The sequence below is a fragment of the Chiloscyllium plagiosum genome, chromosome 25 (genome assembly GCF_004010195.1).
Source record: "Chiloscyllium plagiosum isolate BGI_BamShark_2017 chromosome 25, ASM401019v2, whole genome shotgun sequence".
In the NCBI taxonomy this organism is placed as follows: domain Eukaryota; kingdom Metazoa; phylum Chordata; class Chondrichthyes; order Orectolobiformes; family Hemiscylliidae; genus Chiloscyllium; species Chiloscyllium plagiosum.
The window spans coordinates 13,595,628-13,616,627 of NC_057734.1; the positions used below are offsets into that span (position 1 = coordinate 13,595,628).

Here is a 21,000-nt window from a genome sequence, read left to right on the forward strand (position 1 = left end):
GCTGAGATACTCAGCATCAATTGTCATTGGAAAGGGGCTAATTCATAATTTAGTTCCCCTCACATTTAGCCATACAATCTCACACCTTTGCCAGACCGATCAAAAAGCAAATGCTGGACAACTGGCAGGTATTATAATGATATGACTCCAGTAACATCTTATGACTGTGTACTAGGGATTCAGTGTTATCATTATACCAATGGGATCATAATACACTACATCAGTTTTTATTGCACATCATTTGCACATTAAATTTTTGATGTGGGCTTGGATGTTTTAGTGGAATAAGCATGTTGTGCAATAAATTTTAAAAATATTTCATGTTATTTCTCTTTAGTCTGAGCAATGCTTGTTGAGTTTGTTGTCAGATTGTCTGTCAACCTAGTGACTATCCTTCAAAAATAATTTAATTGGGGCACTTTAAGACATTCAGAGGTTGGGGAAAAGTAGTAAACTAAGATTATTAAAAACATTTTCCAGATCCAAGAAAAAAACTTCCACTGCTGGAAAAGGACAGCAAGGTGGCAATTCAGATCTCATTCCATGTTCTGTATCCATCTCCTGCACATTTCCTTGATGGTGCTCTCATCTTTCTCATCCCCTTTCTGTGGAAACAAAATCATTTTAAAAAAAAAAAAGCAGGCGTAGGCCATTTGGTCCCTCGAGCCTGCTCCACCACTCATTATCATGGGTGATCATCCAACTCAATAGCTTGTTCCTGCTGTTGTCCCATATCTTTTGATCACTTTGGTCCCAAATGCTACATCCAGTGCCTTCAAATTGTAAAACGTTTTGGCCTTGACTGTTTTCTGTAGTAGTCTAGATTAGAGTGGTGCTAGAAAAGTACAACAGGTCAGGCAGCATCCGAGGAGCAGGAAAATTGACATTCCGGGCAAAAAAGTTTCATCAGGAAACGTTGATTTACCCGAAACATCGGTTTTCCTGCTTCTCGGATTCTGCCTGACCTGCTGTGCTTTACCAGCACCACTCCAATATAGACTTTGATTTCCAGCATCTGCAGTCCTCACTTTTGCCTGTTTTCTGTGGCAGCCAACTTCACAGGTTCGCCACTTTATGGATGAAGAAAGATTTCTCCTCATCTCATTCTTGATCCTATGGAAACGCTGCCCATTGCCATCTTATCTGCTGCATGCTCACTCTTCTCTCTTGGATGGCAAAATTTTATACATGAATATGATTTCCGAAACCTTAGAATAATTGGCTTTCCATCCCCATGATGTGCTTCACAATAATTCAAATAGGATTAATTATATTGGCACTCTGACACTGATTTGTATTAGTAACTGAGGCCATCAGGATGGCACAACAATAGCTTTAATGTTCAAACAGCTACTGTTCATTTTTTCAGAATCTTCAAATAATTTAGACAATCTAAACAATTCAACGTTAAATGTTCCCTAGATAGTATTCTGTAATGTGACTGGTTTTGAGTGTTCAGGAGGTCTATTAAAAACTCAAAGTTGCACGCCTTTCCATATATTCATGCTTCAACTGTAATTCATAAAGAACTGATGAATACATGGCTCTGTTTACAATGTCTTAGACTCTTTGATAAGCCTGCTGATAGACTGACTGATTAGCATAAACTGCAGATGATATTTCCTGTTTAGATTAGATTAGATTCCCTACAGTGTGGAAACAGGCCCTTCGGCCCAACAAATCCACACCGACTCTTTGAAGAGTAACCCACCCAGTGCATTCCCCTACACCTAACACTATGGACAATTTAGCATGCCCAATTCACCTAATCTGTACATCTTTGGACTGTGGGAGGAAACCGGAGCACCCGGAGGAAACACATGTAGACACTGGGAGAATGTGCAAACTCCACACAGACAGTTGCCCGAGGCGGGAATTGAACCCGGGTCCCTGGTGCTGTGAGGCAGCAGTGCTAACCACTGAGCCACCGTACCGCCGTGTTCATTGGAAAAATGATAATGGTAGGTTCCCTAAATTTGACAGTAAAAGCTTGCTTTATATTTGACTGGATTATGGATTAATTTATCTGATATCCATGGTCTGTGGAGGGATCCTGGAACATTGAAGCATAATATCTTCATTACATTTATAATCACTGAAATACCATTCCAGTCCTTGAAGATTTGAGTGGTGCTGGAAAAGCACAGCAGGTCAGGCAGCATCCGAGAAGCAGGAACATCAACGTTTTGGGTAAACCTTTTTACCCAGTCCTTGAAGATGTCAAGTTGTAGTGAATTGTGCGCACTTCTAAGAGCCTGCATCAAAACTCAAATTGTGTAGAAAAGGTGGGTAAAATGGGTAAGGGATTCCATTAAAACAGAACATTGGATATTGAAAAATGTGCACCTAATGACCTGAGACCTTTTTGTGCTTTTGTTTTATTTCTTTTGTGAAATTGTATGATTAAAAGAGTACAATGTAAAAGGATTCCACCCATCCAGTTCGGATGGCAACTTGTACTGCAAACTGTCAATTATCCCTGGGTGTCTTCCTGCCCTACTGTATCTCTTCTGTTTAGATTCCAGTAGGGTACTTTTGTCACTGCCTTGATCCCACTGGCACCATTTATATGTTGAGGAAATTGCCCAGGGCATCAGGATATAAAATGAAAATCTGGACTGTTTCAGTTAAACTATAGTGTTACCCTATCCTTTCTGCTTCTTGGATATATTGCAAAATAAGTGGCCTTTTAAAAAATTTCTCTGCTCTACCAGTGAGCTGTGGACCAGTGGAACCTGTTCTTTTATATAAAAGGAATGAATCCTTATTCCCTTGAGTTATGATGAGACTTAATAATCATTTGTCGCGTGTAACACTTGGTAAATCTGGGTGAAACGTACTACCAAAAATAACATGATAAGTAAGGAAGAATTTGGATCTATAGGGCATTGTTTATAACCTCTGAATATTCCACTGAAGTATATTTGAATTGTAGTCACTGGTTCAATGTTGGAAACTCAACAATCAATTTGCACAAACCAAAATAACAAGATAATGTCCATATATTAATTTAGCTATTCTGATGGATATAGATTTACTGGACTGATGATTGGAGTGAATCCAGGAGAGCAGATGGAGGACAAATCATCGGGACATTTTTGTTTTTTCAATGTTCCACACTACCTCTGTGCTGCATTAAAGTATAGGTCAAGATGTTGTTCAATGGTCACTGGAATAAGACTTGATGCACAAACTTCAAACTCTGAGGAAAAGTATGATTTGTAGGTGGTAGAATAGGATTTCACTCTGTAGTACTTAGAGTTGACTAAATTCATCATTATTACTTTCATTTATAAAACTGGAATGTGTCCTAGTCAAACAAAAAGAACTAGATGTGGTATTAAAAGCTTAATCTTAAACCCATCTCATTTTGATAGACACAATGAACAGCAACAGCACAGTACAGATCTGTTCCTGAACTGAACTTTACAACAAAGCTCTCCTACTATATCAGGAGTAGCACTGATAAAATGATTCCCAAATTTTTGAATGTGAGCTCAGAATCTAAGTCCATTGTTTTCTATCATTTTGTAACTTTTTGCCTTTTTTATATATATATATATATATTTGTTCTCTTCTCTTTCCACCCCCCCCCCCCCCCCCTCCCATAGATTTAACATCTGGATTGTCATGAAATTGAGGAAATGCATTGGGCTTTGTTTATCTAGGGCAAAAATGTGTTTCAGGCCTAAACTGATGGAAATCCTGCCGTTGTTCTGTGTTGACTTATTTTTGCTAATATGTACCAGCTGCATGTCATATGACCTGGTCTTCAGTCACTGGCAGAAACTATCATTTTTACCTTATTTTAATTTTCTTAAGGGGTTTGCTGCTTTATTTTTCCAATTCTAACCTGAAGACTTTCTCCTCAGTTTGTTTTTTTGAGACAGAGATAGTCTACCCGATCAAATCTGTTAATCGCATGATCATTCCCGTCTGTGCTTCTTGAAGAGAGAGACAGGTAGTGAATCCACATATTCTTTTCACAAAATCTCGACTCATGCTGTTGTCGCATTTCCCATGATCGTCTTGACTCCTGCATGAGACACTTTTGGTAAACAAGCAGAATTTAGTGAATTTGTCCCAGATTATTTGGGCTCAGCAAACCTAGCAACATTAAGTTGGAAAAGACACTGGCATCACAAATAAGCATCCAAATGCTCTTTAGACTGCAATTTTTAAGATTTAAATTCTGCTCCTAGAGTTATTGGTAGCTCTAATCTGCATTAGATAACTGCTTGCTGCAATTTTCAATAAGATGTAACCACTGCCTTTCTTTCTTCAGTTCTAGGAGCTTCAATCCCTGTTGTCTGTCATGCACATTGAGACTTCTCTATAAAATGCAATTTACTTTGCAATTACCTGTCTTTCTTTGACTGAGAAGTACCTGCATCGATGTGGCTTTAAGCCTTCTATTTTCTTCGAACTCAAAACAATACAGCAGTATGAGTGCAATCAGTCCAAAATGTAAGGGAGGTGATGGTGTGGTGGCAATATCATAGTACAAAAGAAATAGGAGGCAAAAACTGGACTAGGAACAGACCCAGCTACTGTTCTGGGGGGTCTAGGTTTGAATCCGACCACAGCAAATTGTGAAATCTGAATTAATTGAAAGAGTTGAAAGTTTAAGCAGGAAACCTTTGTTCTTTCAGAAAAGAAAGTGCTGTCCTTACCTGAACCATGCTGAAAATGTGTTGCTGGAACAGCGCAGCAGGTCAGGCAGCATCCAGGGAACAGGAGAATCGACGTTTCGGGCATAAGCCATTCCTGAAGAAGGGCTTATGCCCGAAACGTCGATTCTCCTGTTCCCTGGATGCTGCCTGACCTGCTGCACTGTTCCAGCAACACATTTTCAGCTCTGATCTCCAGCATCTGCAGACCTCACTTTCTCCTTACCTGAACCATGACCAATATGATTAACTTGTAACTGCCTTCAAAGTTTCAGTAATAAAACTGTATGGAGCACCCACCATTGACTATGTGTTGGGCCATTACTTAACTGGTCATGGTCATGGTATTATACTTTATGTATGAAGTCCCAGACAACACTCTCTCACTTCCCTGGTTTTCTCTGCGCACCAAAAGCAGAGGTGATGGCATATGGACAGGAGGGAGTTACACTCTGATTCCTCAACATTGACTGTGGACCCTGTGAAGTCTCATTTTATCAGGTCAAACTTGGGAAAAGAAATCTCCTCCAGATTACCATGTCTCCTGCCCCTTCAGTTGATGAGTGAATTGAACATCACTTGGAAGAAGCACAAAGGGTACCAAGGGTACAGAATATATTCTGGGTGGGGGACTTCAATGTCCATCACCAAGGGTTTTTAGCAGCACCATTAATGACTGAGCCAGTCAAGTCCTAAAGACCATAGCTGCTAGACTGGTGAGGGAACCAACAAATGGGGAAAAACGTACTTTATCTCATCCTTACCAATCTGCCGACCACAGGTCCATCTTTTCATGTCAGTAGCAGTAAGATTTGACCACTGCACAATCCTTAAGGAGATGAAGTCCCATCTTCACACTGAGAATACTCTCTATCATGTCATGTTGCACTATCACAGTGTTAAATGGGATAGATTTAAATAAATCTAGCAATTCTCATGACTCTGGATTAGTGGTGCTGGAAGAGCACTGCAGTTCAGGCAGCATCCAAGGAGCTTCGAAATCGACGTTTCGGGCAAAAGCCCTTCATCAGGAATAATGAAGGGCTTTTGCCCGAAACGTCGATTTCGAAACTCCTTGGATGCTGCCTGAACAGCTGTGCTCTTCCAGCACCACTAATCCAGAATCTGGTTTCCAGCATCTGTAGTCATTGTTTTTACCTCGTTAATTCTCATGACTGTTAGTTCTTGCTTAAAAGTAAGTGCAAGTTGCAGCTTGAATATGCTGTCACTTCCAAGAGATTTTTTTTGGCTCTTTTAGGAAGCGTTTTTATTATTCATAAGTCTTTGCTATTTAATTAATTTACTGTCATCAGTGGAGTTGTTAATGTTTTTAAGCAGCACTGGCAAAGGAAGAAGCTACTAAGTAATACTCAATCTAGATTCCATCAGAGTCAAGATTAGAGTAGTGCTGGAAAAGCACAGCAGGTCAGGCAACATCTGAGGAGTAGGAAAATCAGTGTTTCAGGCAAAAGCCCTTCATCAGGGCCACTCAGATCTAAACCTCATCACAGCTTTGATACAAAAATGAATGAAAGAGGTGAATTCTGGAGGTGAGTTGAGAGTGAGTTTGCTCACTCTGGATATCACTGCAGGAGCTCTTGTGTGTAGTTTTGAGCCCAACCATCTTCAGCTGCTTCATAAATGACTTCTCTCCTTCATAAGGTAAGTAGTGAGTTTTGTGCATTAATGATTGAACAATGTATAGCACTATTCACAATTCCTCAGACATTGAAGTAGTCCGCGTCCATAAAAATGAAATTGTGGCTGGGTCAGTTTGTAAAGTTAGTCGGCTTTTCACCTCTGGATTTGGAAGCGTAACTTTGAGAATATTGCAAAATTTAGGCATGGAAGCAATATAATATTGAAGCTTTGTTGCATTGCTAAATGATGCTGCTTTTTGATTGGGATGTTTAAGATTCACTCTACCTGTTGAAATGACTTAAACCGATAAGATGGTAGGATCTGTGTTTTGGAGTGTTGAGATCTAATCAGAAAAAAACAAGCATTTCTGTTTGTCTATTCTAAGCATAGACATGGGAGGATTATTTGAAAAAGCAATATCCTATAGCCAAGAGAGATGTGGTTTAAACAGTTCAAACAGTTATCCTGTTGAACCTTCCATAATTTGCAAAACTTCATAGAAAATTTTTGAGATAATACAGGAAGGATATTATTAAATTGGAGAGGATGTTATCAGGAATGGAGGGTTTGAGCTATAAGGAGAGGGTGAATAAGCTGGGACTTCTGTCACTGGAGGGTGAGGTTGAGGGTGACCTTTATTGTGGTTTATAAAATCATGGGGGGACATAGATAAAGTGAATAGTGCAGCTCTTTTCCCTAGGGTGAGGGAATTCAAAACTAGAGGGCGTAATTTTAAGGTGATAAAAGAAAGATTTAAAAGGGGCAACCTTTTCACACAAAGGATGGTTTATATAGAATGAATTGCCAGAAGAAGTGGTAGGTGCAGGTACAGTTACAATATTTAAAAAATACTTGGAGAAGTTCATGAATAGGAAAGGTTTAGAGGGATTTGGGCCGAACACAAGCAAGTGGGACTAAAGTATTTTGGGAAACTTGGTTGGCATGGACAAATTTGAACGGAAGAGCATGGAAACAGATTCAATAACTCTACAACTATGAGTCTGACTATAATTTCCCATCTCTCTGCTTCTAAATAATGCCTTTTCTTATTATGCACCAACAGAATGTGAACATGGCTGCCTGATCAGCATTTTATTGCCCATCTCTAGTTGCCCGTGAGAAGAAAGTGGTGTGCTTTCTTGAACCACTGCAGTCCACATGCTGTAGGTTGTCCCACAATGTCCTTCAGGAGGTAATTCCTGGATTTTGACCCAGCAACATTGAAGGAATGGCGATATATTTCCAAGTCAGGGTGATGAGCGTCTTAGAGTGGCAGTTGTAGTTGTTGGTGTTCCCATGTATCTGCTGCCCTTTTCCTTCAAGATGGAAGTCGGCATGGGTTTTGAAGATGCTGTCTGGGAACCTTTGGTGAATTTCTACAGAGTATCTTGGAGATAGTACACTGAGCATTGCTGGTGGAGGGAGTGGATGCTTGTGGATTTAGCACCAATCGAGTGGGCTGCTTTGTCCTGGATGGTGTTAAGCTTCTTGTGGTATTGGAGCTCCACCCTCCAGGCAAATGGAGAATTCCATCAAATCCTGATTTGTGCCTTGTAGATGGTGAGGAATCACTTGGTGAGTTACTTACCACAGTATTCCTAACCTAGGCTCTGACTTGTACTTGTAGCCACTGTTTATTTGACAAATCCGGTTGAGTTTCTGGTCAATGGTAACCCCATGATGTTGGGGATTCAGTGATGGGAACACTGTGGTCATTGCCCGCCATTTGTATGGCGTATATGTTATTTGGCACTTGTCAGCTCAAGTCTGGATATTATCCAGATCTCGCTGCATTTGAACATGGACTACTACAGTATCTGATGAGGCTCAAACGGTACTGAACATCAGCAAACATCCTAACTTCTGATCTTGGCTTCTGAGCTCACACTGCTCAATTTTTCTTTTTCTTTTGTAAACACTATTTTCTTCTTCTTCAGAAATGGTATCATGTTTGTTCTTGAGGTCTTTAATTTTCTTTACATGATTAACATTGGTCTTGACTTAGATCTGTGCCACTCTTTCTTAAACAGGGATTAATTTCTCACAGCATTCATGCATCAATTAGACCTACCATGTCAGACTTCAAACTGAACATCAAAATCCCTAATTGTTTAAGCAGAATTAGCCAGTTTAATAGAGCTGTGTGTATTTTATAACTTGTAATTCTAGTTTTACTTTTGGTATGTTCTTATTACTGAAGTTTTCAAAAGGTTAATGACTGACTGACTAGGCTGAAGGTTTATGTCCAATGCCTTTTTATTGATCCTCCCACATAGTAAGCATCAATTACATTGTTGTGGGTATGGCATCACTTGTGCACCAGACTGGGTCAGACTGAATTTTTTCTTTCCTTAAAGGGCATTAATAAACCAGACAGTTTTTAATATGATGGTTTCACAAATTATCTAAATGTTATCTTGATTATTGAGATTATTTCTTAGTTGAATTAAGTTCCACTAAGGGAGGATTTGAACCCATGTCCCCAGAACATTAGGCTGGGCTTCTGGAGTGTTAGGATTAGAGGGGTGCTGGAAAGGCACAGCAGGTCAGGCAGCATCCAAGGAGCAGGAAAATCGATGTTTCGGGCAAACGCAGAGTGTTAGCCCAGTGGCATTACCACTACATTATCATCTCCCTGTATGATTCAAACACGTGACATAATTGTGATGATGATGCAGCACTGAGTTGGATCTTATCCAAATATGTAAGATTTATTGGAACAATGATTCAGACAAATATTGTTATGATACTGATGAATTCAGTTTGATTGCTGTCAAGGACGGAAACTGGATGCTTTGTGATTTTTTTTTGGGAATAGTAAAGAATGGATGCAGAGTCTGATTTTAAAAACCAAGTACACTTGTAATGGGAAGTTTGGTTATGTAATATGAATCTAGGGATTTATCCATTTTTGAGTTGAATCTCTTACAGAATTATGGGACTTAAATAAGATTTTATGTCCAAGAGTGTACTGTTGGTCTGTATTTAAATATATCGAACCCCGTAGAGGCCTATACTCTGTACAGCAGTGCATCCCTTTATTTTAAATGAAAATTCATTTCTTATGAAATCTGCAAGCAGAGATGTGTTTAGTGATTGAATGATGTCTGGAATCATCAAGTTACTTTTGATGATTTCTTTGGTGGTGGTCTGAATTTGAGCATGTGCTCTCACTTGTTGGTTTTACTGTTTAGAGTTTCTTCAGTCTCTTAAATATTTGAAATGTATCTTCCTTTTTGAATTTGCTGAATTTTGTGACTTACATTACAGTTTGATGATATTTTTTCTTTTTTTTCTCCTTTTAATGCCACCATTACAGCTGCCACATTTTATCAGGGCGGGCTCGCAACACAATGTAGGAAGGAAAGTGGCTACAAGATTCATCTGGACATGGATTATAACATCGTCGGTTAACGGCACTCTTACTGAAAAATGCTTCATTTTACAATTACTGAATTATAACATTGTTGTGTATCTGTAATAATTACCTCTGCAATGATTTGCTGCATATATCACATTCAGGGTAGGCTATTTTACATCTGTCTCTTATAACCAATTCTACATTACAGTGTGTTGTCTCTGGATGCGGATAGATGACACTGATGCAAAATCTTGATTTTTTTTTCCTTTAGTAAAAGTATGTTTGAGTTAACAATTGTAATAAGTCCATCCCCTGATGCTGACAATTAACAGTGCTTTTGTATACAATACAAGGTCTTTGCCAACCCTCAGGGTTGGGTTCTCGTTAAGTTGTTTATTGCAAAATATTTCTGCTTCTCACTAAGAATTTATTTAGGGCTTTAAAAATGTCAATGCAAACCTATGCTATCGTTTGGGAATTTGGAAAGGTGAATATTTAATTATGTTATACCTGCATAAAACAACACACTGGTAATTGCTCTGTGTCTTGTTCATATCTATCTTGATTGGAAAGATGAAGTTGCAAATACTTACTCAGTTTGTTATTTTGAGAGAGGCAGGAACTTTTTTTTTCCCCCTAAGTTTTGTTCTATCTGATGCTTGACCCTTTGAGTTCTCAGTGGCTGTTTGATTTTCAAAATGTGCAGTTCTGTCTAGTTTGGCACATGAAGAAAAATTTAAATTTGTAGGATTCCCCACTTCAAATGACCAATACGAGATGGAGTAAACAATGGGCAGAATCGAACAGTACATCTATGCTATCAATGTTCACAAATAGTTAATTGTTTTTCTGGGTTAAAGCCTGTATACACAAATGGATTGTGCAAACTTCAGCTCAATTGCAGCTCCAGAATGAAAGGGAGAGGGGTGAATATAAATAATAAGGTTTTGATAGTTTTAGTCAATGTTTAAATCAATTGATTAAAAGTCATCAGGAGCAAGAAAGAAGATGCTGATAAATTTTGGTTCTGAAATTGATTGAAACAGAATAGGAGGATAGTCTGAAATCTGAAGTGAAAACAAGAGGTGTTAGAATTGCAGTCTATGGTTGGGTATGAATTGTACTTGAAATGAAAGAGAGAAATTGATCATCCAAACTACTATATTGAGAAGACCACACATTCTGTACTAAATCTAGCATATTGGTAAGGAACAGGTGCAAACAAGTCCTGATATGGAACGTGCTTTTGGTGACTGGGGAAGAAACAAATCCACAGGTGTTGATTCAACAGTTACAGGGAAAAGGACTTCAGAAAATGCAGCTACTAAATAGAAGTGTCGAATGAAGAATGGTGTTGTAGAAAACTGCAGTCACTTAGCAAAGTAAGGAGAGGAAATATTCAACTTGCTGTGGGAGTAACATTGGAATTTGTGGAAATGACATGAAGCAGATGAAAAAGGCCACTGGGGTGGAATTTTGTGACCAGAAACTCTGATACAGAAAGAGTGAAGGTGGAAATGCTGATGAGATGCGATCCTTGATGATAGATGACTGAAACTTAAATAGAGAAAAGGATATGGTGCTTTGTGGTAACAAATAAAAGTATTTTTGAGTTGATAAAACAAAAGAAACAATCCCCATCTCTGAATTTATTTTTTCCCATAAGCAGGACCAATATGCTAGACAAGGCCTCACAGTTGAATAGGAAGAAGTTCCTGGAAGTTGACTCTGGATTCCGTGAAGTCGCATTAAAGTCCAATATGAACAAGGAAACAATCTGTTAACTATCATGTTCCTTCAGCTCTTTCAAGATGGATGATGATGTCAAGTTGTATAATTCTTTTCACCTGAAGCCCAAAACTAAAATTCCAGAAGAACTTGTGTGGGAGCTTTTGGTTACGTATAATTTTCCCCTTGTTGCCCACACAGAAGAGGACTGCTTTGTCACTATTGGTCATTTCCGAAGGATGTGAGAAATTTGGCTGTGTGGTGAGGCAACCAGCTTGAAGAAAATAGTCCTGAAAACCTTGAGTGTCATCCTATATTAGCAGCATGAATTAGCACATATTCCATTAGATAAGTTCATCTTGGAAGTGCCAAATCACATGATGGTCATCTCACCAAGGAGCACCGCAGATTGTTTAAAGCCAGTAAATGCTTTTGGAATGATCTGAGATTATTGAATAAAATAGGCATTAAGTGGGCAACCAAATCCAAGATCTACAATGACATTAATTCTAACATGATTGCATTAGTGCAATAGCTGGACTACTTATACAATTGTTACATGACCAATCATTTCAACCTCGTTTGCCTTAAAGATAGTGAAAATTAGATGATGACACTAGATTCTGGATAGGGAGATATTCAGAAGAACAAATATGTCCACCATAGATTATAAGTCAAAGCTAAGGAGGCTTATCATCCACTGCTCATGATCTGCCATATTGAACTTGAAATGTTAACTCTTTCTGTCTCCACAGATTCTGCCAGACCCGCTAAGTTTCTCCAGCATTTCTGTTTGTTTCAGATTTCCAGCATATGTGGTATTTTACTCTTATTATGCTGACCTACTTTGACTAATACTAGGCTACCCAAAAAGGTAAGCTGAAAATTAGTAAAATGTTAGTTCAGCAGAATACCTGAAGATCAATTCCCAAAATATGTGATTTCTCAAATATACCAGGCGAACACACTGCTTGGGACAGGAAAATGTTGCCAATAGCATTCTCAAAATGCTTAAGCAATTTATATCCAGTCAACCAAAGAAAATAACTTAAAGGAAATCTATGAAATGTTCATACTTTTGTTGAGTGAGCATCTGATACCCTGTGCGAACTTTATAGGCTTGAGAATGTATGTGTATTGAATTGGAGATGAATCACAGACTGTCATTAATAATGATGGTCAAATCATCAATACTGTTCGCTGTTTAAAAAAGTGCTGAGGGTAGCAAGGGCACAGAATATAATTTGGGGATGATGGGAGATATGGAGACACAATTCAAAATCCATCACTAAGTGTGACTCAGTGGTATCACCACAAAATGAACCGGTCAAATCTTAAAGGACGTATATTACAAGTAAAATCTTGAAGCTGTTGTGAGAAAATGACCACAAAGGAATAACCTACTTGAAATCTTCCTTACCAGTCTTCTCACAGATGCCTCTGTCCATGATGCTATTGGCAAAGTGATGACCATAAGTCTTTGTGGAGACCAAGTCCTGCTTTTGCATATTTGATGCCCTTTATTATATTATGTAGCGGTATATCTTGCAGAGTAGCATTTAAAAACTAATCAAATATCTTCATATTTGTGCAGAGCAACATAATAGTTTACCACCATAATGTGCGACTTTTTGGCTTAGTACATCTTACAGTATTCCTAAACCATGAAGCCAAGTTCCTCAAAATAAAGTGTCAACCTGGTGGAGCTACAATACAGACTATACTTCTGCTAAATAGCAAACATGGCAGAATATAAACTGCAATGAATCGCCTCAACCAACATGTTAAGTCAAAGCTCTGCAATCTTGCCACATTCCATCTGTGAATGGTGAACAATTAAGCAACTGATGGAAGTAGAAGAGGCCATGAATATGTTGTCTTGTTGGCAGAGCCCAATATGCATTATAAAAAAAAATTGTTATCACTTTCAGCCAAAAGGTACACAGTAGGTTGGGCTCCTCCGCCATCTCCTGAGGATTCCATCATCATGGATATCAATTTTCAGTCAGTTTGAGTCACTCAGTGACCCCATCAATCAGCTAAATGTAACAGGCATAACCCTTTGCCCGAGATGATGAAGGCCTTTGCATGTGAGGACTAAAAAGTGCAGGAGAGATAAAAGGAAACTCCCTGTTTCCTTTAATGTTTGTAGTCGTGAATTTTTTTTTGAAAAAAAAGTGTGCCCACCCCCTGTTGTGTGGTCACTTTAAACATACGATGACCACAACAGTACTCCATGTTCAGCTTCTCCAACACCCCTGTGCACTTCTAATAGGATTTTCCCTCTCCAGCCCTCTAGCAATAAAGGCCAATATTACGCTCCCCTTCTTAATTATTTGATGCACCTGCATATATAAAAACACCTATATACCTTTTATTTTGAGTTTCTGTCCATAGCAGTTTGACTTATGGTTCTTCCTGCCCACGTGTGTAACCTTGCACATTCCTACGTGAAACTCCATCTTCCAAATATTTGAACACTCACTAAACCTGTCTATCCCCTTGGAAATGTCTTATGTCCTCTCGCATCAGCAAATTTGGATACATTATATTCTGTCTCTCTCCTCCAAATAATTTATATAGATAGTAAATTATTGAATACCTGGCACTGATCTTCGTGATATTCCAGTAGTTACATTTTTAAAATGGAAAAAGACCCATTCATCCCAGCTCTCTGCCTTCTGTGTGTAAACCAATCTTGATACATTACCTTTAACACTGAGTGCCTTTGTTGTTTAATAACCTCTTGTGATGCTTTATTGATTGCCTTCTGGAAATTCAAATACAATATATGTAACACTTCCCATTTATCAACTCCGCTTATTATTAACCTCAAAGGACTCTAGCAAATCTGTCAAACATGATTTCTCTTTCACCACTTTGGTTCTGTTCAGGCACGCAGATAATTGAGGAAAACTTACATGCAAAGGGATAAACACTTCAAGATGTAAACAAAGAACAGTTCGTAAGTCATTAGCACATTGTAGGAAAACAATCTTTGTGAGTGCAGTGTATGATTTTGTATTCTTAAATTTTGTTTAGGTTAAAGTTCAAATAGTTGGAGTAAGATATCAGGACTCCTGCAGCATTTAGTAAAGTTAGTCACTTGTTTTTTTGACTCCGGTCTAATTCCTTTACAGGTGGACTTGGGATTTAAGAATTATACTTGGAGATTTTACAATTCCCAGTCTCTTAAAAGAGCAGGATGATACACCTTTTTCGGGGGAAAAAAAAAGCAACTATTGTAGCGGTGTTTTTTGCTCACTGCTCGAGCATCTTCTGAATCTAAAAAGAAAAGCTGATTCATTAGTGCCTACACCTTCATTATAAGGTTGGAAGTGAGGATGTTTGATTTCACAACACTCCTGTCCATTCACAATTCAACACATAATGGAGCAGCTCATGCAGCAAACCCTGGACAACATACAAGTTTAGGCTAGTAGGCGGCAAATATTATTTTCCCCAAAAGGTGGCAGACAATGCCAATCATCAAGAGAAATTATGCTTTGAGATTCAATGGCATTAACATTGCTAGATATCTAGGCAAAAGTGAGGACTGCAGATGCTGGAAATTAGAGTCAAGGTTAGAATGGTGCTGGAAAATCACAGCAGGTCAGGCAGCATCCAAGGAGCAGGAAAATCGACATTTCGGGCAGGATCTGTTGAAGGGCTCCTGTCTGAAACATCGATTTTCCTGCTCCTTGGATGCTGCCTGACCTGCTCTGCATTTCCAGCACCACTCTAACCGTTGCTAGACATCTCTCCACCAAGATATGGGTATTCCTGTTGACTAGAAACTCAACTGGACCTGCCACACAGATGCTGTGAATACTAGAACAGCTCCGAGTTTGGGTATTTTATACCATGTAATTCATCTCACAACACTAAATGGCCTCTCCATCAGCCAAAGGCACAGATAAAGCATATACTAGAATATAAGCAAAACATTGCAGATGCTGGAAACATGAAATAAAAACAAATGCTGGAGAAACTCAGCAAGTCTGGCAGCATTTGTAGAGTTTCGGAACTGTATGACAAAATACTTTCTACTTGACTGAATGACTGCAGCTGTGAAAACATTCAAAACTCAATACTATGAAGGACAAAGCCATTTTCAGCTTCATCTAGCTCTTCACCATTGTCATACTTTTAATGCACCATATTATCTACAAAATATAGTAATAGTGATTTGTTGCAGTACTTCAGTACTTTCTTCCACCTATAAGAACAAGCACAGTAGATGTGGCATAAGAAAACATTCCTTCCAGGTTCCATATCACCCTGGCTCGGATACATATCTCCATTCCTTCTTCATTTCCAGGTCAAAATGTGGACACTGGAACCTCTCAATTGTAATTCAAGAAGAAATCTCACCTGGAGGGCATATGGGCATAGGCAATAAATGTATGCCTTATCAGCAATGACTGCGTCTTGAGATTTAACTTGAGGCAGCAACTCTATCTTGGCTGACTTTGCATGTTGAACTATCTGAAGAAGGAACCTAATCTTGTTGAGGGCAAGTTTGTTGATATGAAGTGCACCCATGAATTATGGGTAGATGTCATTTTCAGTCTTGGTTGATTAGTAGTAACTATTGTTGGAAATTTTAGTTTGCTGTCTAATTTAGCTGAATTTGTGCATAATACAATGAATATTTTACCTTCTAAAGAAAATACGAATTGGTCTGAATCCACAATGGAACTGGAGCAACTCGAATTCATACCCACAAGGTACAAGTGACCTAGGCTCTGAAATTTCTATGTAGGGGTGGACCACTTGGCTCTTCTCCTGCACTTTAGTGTCTACAGGTGGCCACACCTACTCATTCATCTTGGGTATGAATGAATTGAACATCGCAATGAATAACCATTAGAGATTTCAAAAAAATGTTTCCTAATTCCTCCTTGATCTTTTTGTCGGGAGGATGGTTGGGAGGATGCCACAGAGAAATTGAATATTTTATTTGGAGACTGCATATTTCCTACATGCTTTCCCCATTACAACATTTTGATGTAAAACTGCTGCTACAGTCCTCAAATGGTTAATTAGGTTTGACTGTTGATGTTTGATCTATCAACTAGGTTTCGTATTGGAGCTTCACACTGACATTGTGTCAATTAAATACATAGGTAATAATTGTAGTTATTGGTTAATGGGCCTTTCTTTGATGCTGTGCAGGTGTCGGCGTGGCGACGGTTGTGATTTCATTCTTGCTCTGTACTTATTACAATGTTATTATCACCTGGGCTCTATACTACCTGTTCAACTCATTTGGATCATCACTTCCTTGGCAAAGCTGTAATAATACATGGAACATCGTGGAGAACTGCTCCAATGGATTTCCTGGGAATGCCACTCACCTTCGATCTGCCAGTCAACAATTTTTTGAGTGAGTACAACAGGGGCATGTACTGAAAAGAAAAGTAGGTTCCCTTCCCTTATTGTTGATAACCATTTTATTTGGGGGAAAAAAAGAAGTGTTTCTAAGCTCATGATAGTGTGGTCCACTTAAAGAACCAGTAGCAGATTAGAAGTAAATATCATTATTTATTCAAACACTCGCTGAGTCTAAATGCAATGTCAATTACTTAGATACTTAAAAGTGTCTCTTTTTCTAAAGAGGATAAACACTTCCACAAGTTGTAAACAGTCAAGCTCATTGTTGTAAAATAGTTTTTGTAGGCCCGGTGAAGAAGGAATTCTGATAGTCAGGATTATGGATACTTTTAATCAGTAATTATATCAAACAAGTCATATTTGGCATTTTTCTGTTCAGATATTTTCCCAGCATTTTTTTTAATCCCACTGAACCTCTAATTAAGGTTAGTGCCTTACATACATAGCCTTTTTGATTACTTTTGTAGGTGCACATGATATTTTAAAGATCAACATACATGGCCCATCAAGTTTCTTTGGAACTACACTGTTTCTCATATTGCAGCATTCGGAAAATACCCTGTTCCATTCTTTTGAGGTCCAAAGTGGACAACCTCCCAGTTTCCTATTCTTAAATCCATTTAACAGTTTTACCAATTACCATTTGCTGAATCTATTAATATTTTTTGGTAACTTTATGCTTTCATTTATGTTGTTTACATTGGTATCATTGGCAAATGTAGATTTATGGCTTTCAATCCTAACACCTAAGCCATCAATAAATACAATGAGTAGCTAAGTTCCAACACACATCCTTGCAGGATGCAATAACTCCCATTCTACCAATTAGAATACCTCCCTATTACATATTCTCTGTCTTCTGCCACACTTCACTAATGAGATTAATATTGCCTCTTCCATCAGCTTTAGCCAGCAAATTTTAATTTAAAAATTAGATAGTTTCATTCGTATAAATAACATGTATAGGCACTGCTTTAGTCATTAACAATTCAGTCAAGTTCAAGGATGATCTAACCTCTACAAGTTGATGCTGGCTGTCTGATCAGCTGAATAAATTTCAAGGTGTTCCGTCACTAACCTTAATTACATGTATATCGAACATAAAACATTACAGCACAGTACAGGCCCTTTGAGCCTCGAAGTTGCGCCGCTGTGAAACCAATCTGAAGCCCATCAAACCTACACTATTCCATTCTTGTCCCTATGCCTATCAAATTGTCACTTAAATGCCCGTAAACTGTTGCAGGCAGAGCGTTCCACGCCTATACTACACTGAGTAAAGAAATTACCTCTGAATCTGTCCTATATCTATCACCCCTCAATTTGAAGCTATGCCCCTTCATACTTGCCATCAACATCCTCGGAAAAAGGTTCACACTGTCCACCTGATCTAACCCTCTTATTATCTTGTATGTTTCAATTAAGTCACCTCTCAACCTTCTCTCTAATGAAAACAGCCTCAAGTCCCCCAATCTTTCCTCGTAAGATTTTCCCTCCATACCAGGAAACATCCTAGTAAATACGATGGTGATTCCTAACAACAGATCTTGTGCTAACTGGTTTATCATTTCCTGCTTGTCTAGAGGGTGGAGTTGTAGGGCATTTGCATGCTGAACATTTGCAAGATATCCAGTTAAAAAATTAAAAACCAAACAGGAAAGTTGTAATATTCCTCATGCCCCTGGACTCAATTCAGTTGAAATCACTGTTGGAGCATCAGTACTAGTGAAGGCCAAGAATGCAAACCAATTCAGCTGAATGAATAAAACACAGTCTCCTGTGACAAGGACTGCAGAGATTCTTGTTTTGAATGATTCTGATCCCTTCATGCCACTTCCCAAACACAGCCAGACAATTGGGCAAACACTAGTTTATGCTTAATGAGTTTCTTGCACATTGGACATTTTCCACATGTACCTTGATATTCACTGTGACTCTTAAATAATTTTACTTCTAAATATATGAAATAGGTGGAGGGAGAGTAACCTTAACACTGCTTATACCCTGAGCTGAAAAATGTGTTGCTGGAAAGGCTCAGCAGGTCAGGCAGCATCCAAGGAGCAGGAGAATCGAGGTTTCGGGCGTAAGCCCTTCTTCAGGAATTTACTGCTTATACCCTGTCAACACCATTGAGACTGGTAATTCATGGTAAATTATGGGCAGACAGCCATTTCCATATGACTGTCACATTAGAGTATGAATTCATTATCAAAGTGAGAAATATTCTACAACGAAAAAAAGCTGCAGTTTAATAAAGCCTGAACATTTACTTTTTTTTGTACAGTTACAGGTTGTTGCAGATGAGTAGAGGGATTGAAGAGATTGGCAGCATTTCCTGGGAGTTGTTTGGTCTACTCCTATTAGCTTGGATCATTGTATACTTCTGTATATTCAAAGGAGTTAAATCAACTGGAAAGGTGAGAAGCAGTAAATATGAGTACTTAGAGAAACATCAGAGACAAATATTTTGCTTGACTAATTTTGATTTTTGCCTGCTTTGGAAAGCCAAGCTGAATAAAATATTATACAGAATGCCAAATCTTCTAGTACCCGAAAAGAGTCTGGCTTTAATTTGGACCAAATGGTTTGATCAAACTTACCATTGTATTTTTAAATACATATAAAACTAAATGTTGGCATAAACAGTGTAGTAGTGTCCCTGAAGTAGATGATACTTGAGAAGGCAATGTTATTTGTAAAAGTGAAGGTTGGTTTTACTCAACAACTGATATTTAATCAGTTTAGTTAACTCTGAAGGTTCTGTCAAGGCTTTTGCTGCAAATTTAGTCAGCTCTGTGGACTTTGGACATCTTTCCTGATGAAGAGCTTAAGCTCAATGTCGATTCTCCTGTTCCTCGGATACTGCCTGACCAGCTGTGCTTTTCCAGCACCACACTCAACTCTGTGGACTTTGGATACAGACTATACAATAGGAATTATTCTATTTCAATTTTATAAGGAGATTGCAGAGAGTAGATTTTTTAAAAAACTTTGTGGGTTGGGGAGGGTCCAGAAGAAATTGGTTTCCTGCAGGAAGATATGCACTCACCAATGAAAGGCAGTGACTGGCAGAACCCTTCAGAGTATTGATATGCAGAAGGATCTGGGTGTGCAGGTCCATAGATCATTGAAGGGGGCAGTGCAGGTGAATAAGGTAGTAAAAACAGGCTTATGGCTTGCTTGCCATCATTGAAACGGGCATTGAGTCTAAGGATAGACAAGTTATGCTGCAATTTTATCGACCTTTAGTTAGGCCACACTTGGAATATTGTGTACAGAGTCGAGAGTGTGGTACTGGAAAAGCACAGCCAGTCAGGCAGCATCGAAGGAACAGGAGAATTGACGTTTCAGGCATAAGCCCTTCATCAGGAATGAGGCTTGTGGGCCGGGGGAGGGCTGAGAGATAAATGGGAAGGGGGGGTGGGGTTGGGGCGAAGGTAGCTGAGAATGCGATAGGTAGATGAAGGTGATGGAGAAGGTGATAGGTCAGAGAGGAGGGTGGAGCGAATAGATGGGAAAGTGGATGGACAGGTCATGTGGGTGGTGCTGAGTTGGAGACTTGAGACTGGGATAAAGTGTGGGGAGGGGAAATGAGAAAACTGGTGAAATTCATATTTATCCCGTGTGGTTGCAGGCTCCCAAGGCGGAATATGAAGCGTTCTTCCTCCAGGCATTGGGTAGTAAGGGATTGCAGATGGATGAGACCCAGGAACTGCATGTCCTTGGCAGAGTGGGAGGGGGAGTTGAAGTGTTCAGTCACAGGGTGGTGGGGTTGGTTGGTACCCCAGAGATGTTCTCTGAAACAATCTGCAAGTAGGCATCCCGTCTCCCTGATGTAGAGGAGACCACGTAGGGTGCAACGGATACAGTAGATGACATTGGTGGAGGTACAGGTAAATTTCTGTCAGATGTGGAAGGATCCTTGGACTGAGGTGAGGGGAGTAGTGTGAGCTCTGTCAAAAGCCCACACTACTCACCCTCACCTCCATTGCCCACACCATGCCCCTCATCTCCATCAAAGCCCACACCATCCCCTGACCTCCATCAACACCATCCCCTCACCCTCATCAAGCTCACACCACTCACCCTCACCTTCGTCGCTCACACCACTCACCCTCATCAAGCCCACACCACGCCCCTCACCTCCCTCAAAGGCCCCAAGGGAAACTTCCATATCCGCCACAGATTCACCTGCACCTCCAC

General features: G+C 39.3%; 1 protein-coding gene across 5 annotated transcripts in view; it reads left to right on the top strand.

Annotated features, from left to right (window-relative positions):
• Positions 1–21,000, top strand: part of LOC122562580 (sodium- and chloride-dependent GABA transporter 1-like) — a 109,875-nt gene that overhangs the window by 65,163 nt on the left and 23,712 nt on the right. For 2 of the 5 annotated variants that reach the window (XM_043715539.1, XM_043715538.1), the window contains exons 3-4: positions 16,579–16,789; positions 19,082–19,214. In XM_043715539.1, the coding sequence (XP_043571474.1) occupies positions 16,579–16,789; positions 19,082–19,214 (344 nt within the window). Of the gene's footprint in view, positions 1–3,872; positions 3,962–7,970; positions 9,835–16,578; positions 16,790–19,081; positions 19,215–21,000 lie in introns of those variants that run through there. The other 3 variants (XM_043715540.1, XM_043715542.1, XM_043715541.1) reach the window with 3 other exon arrangements.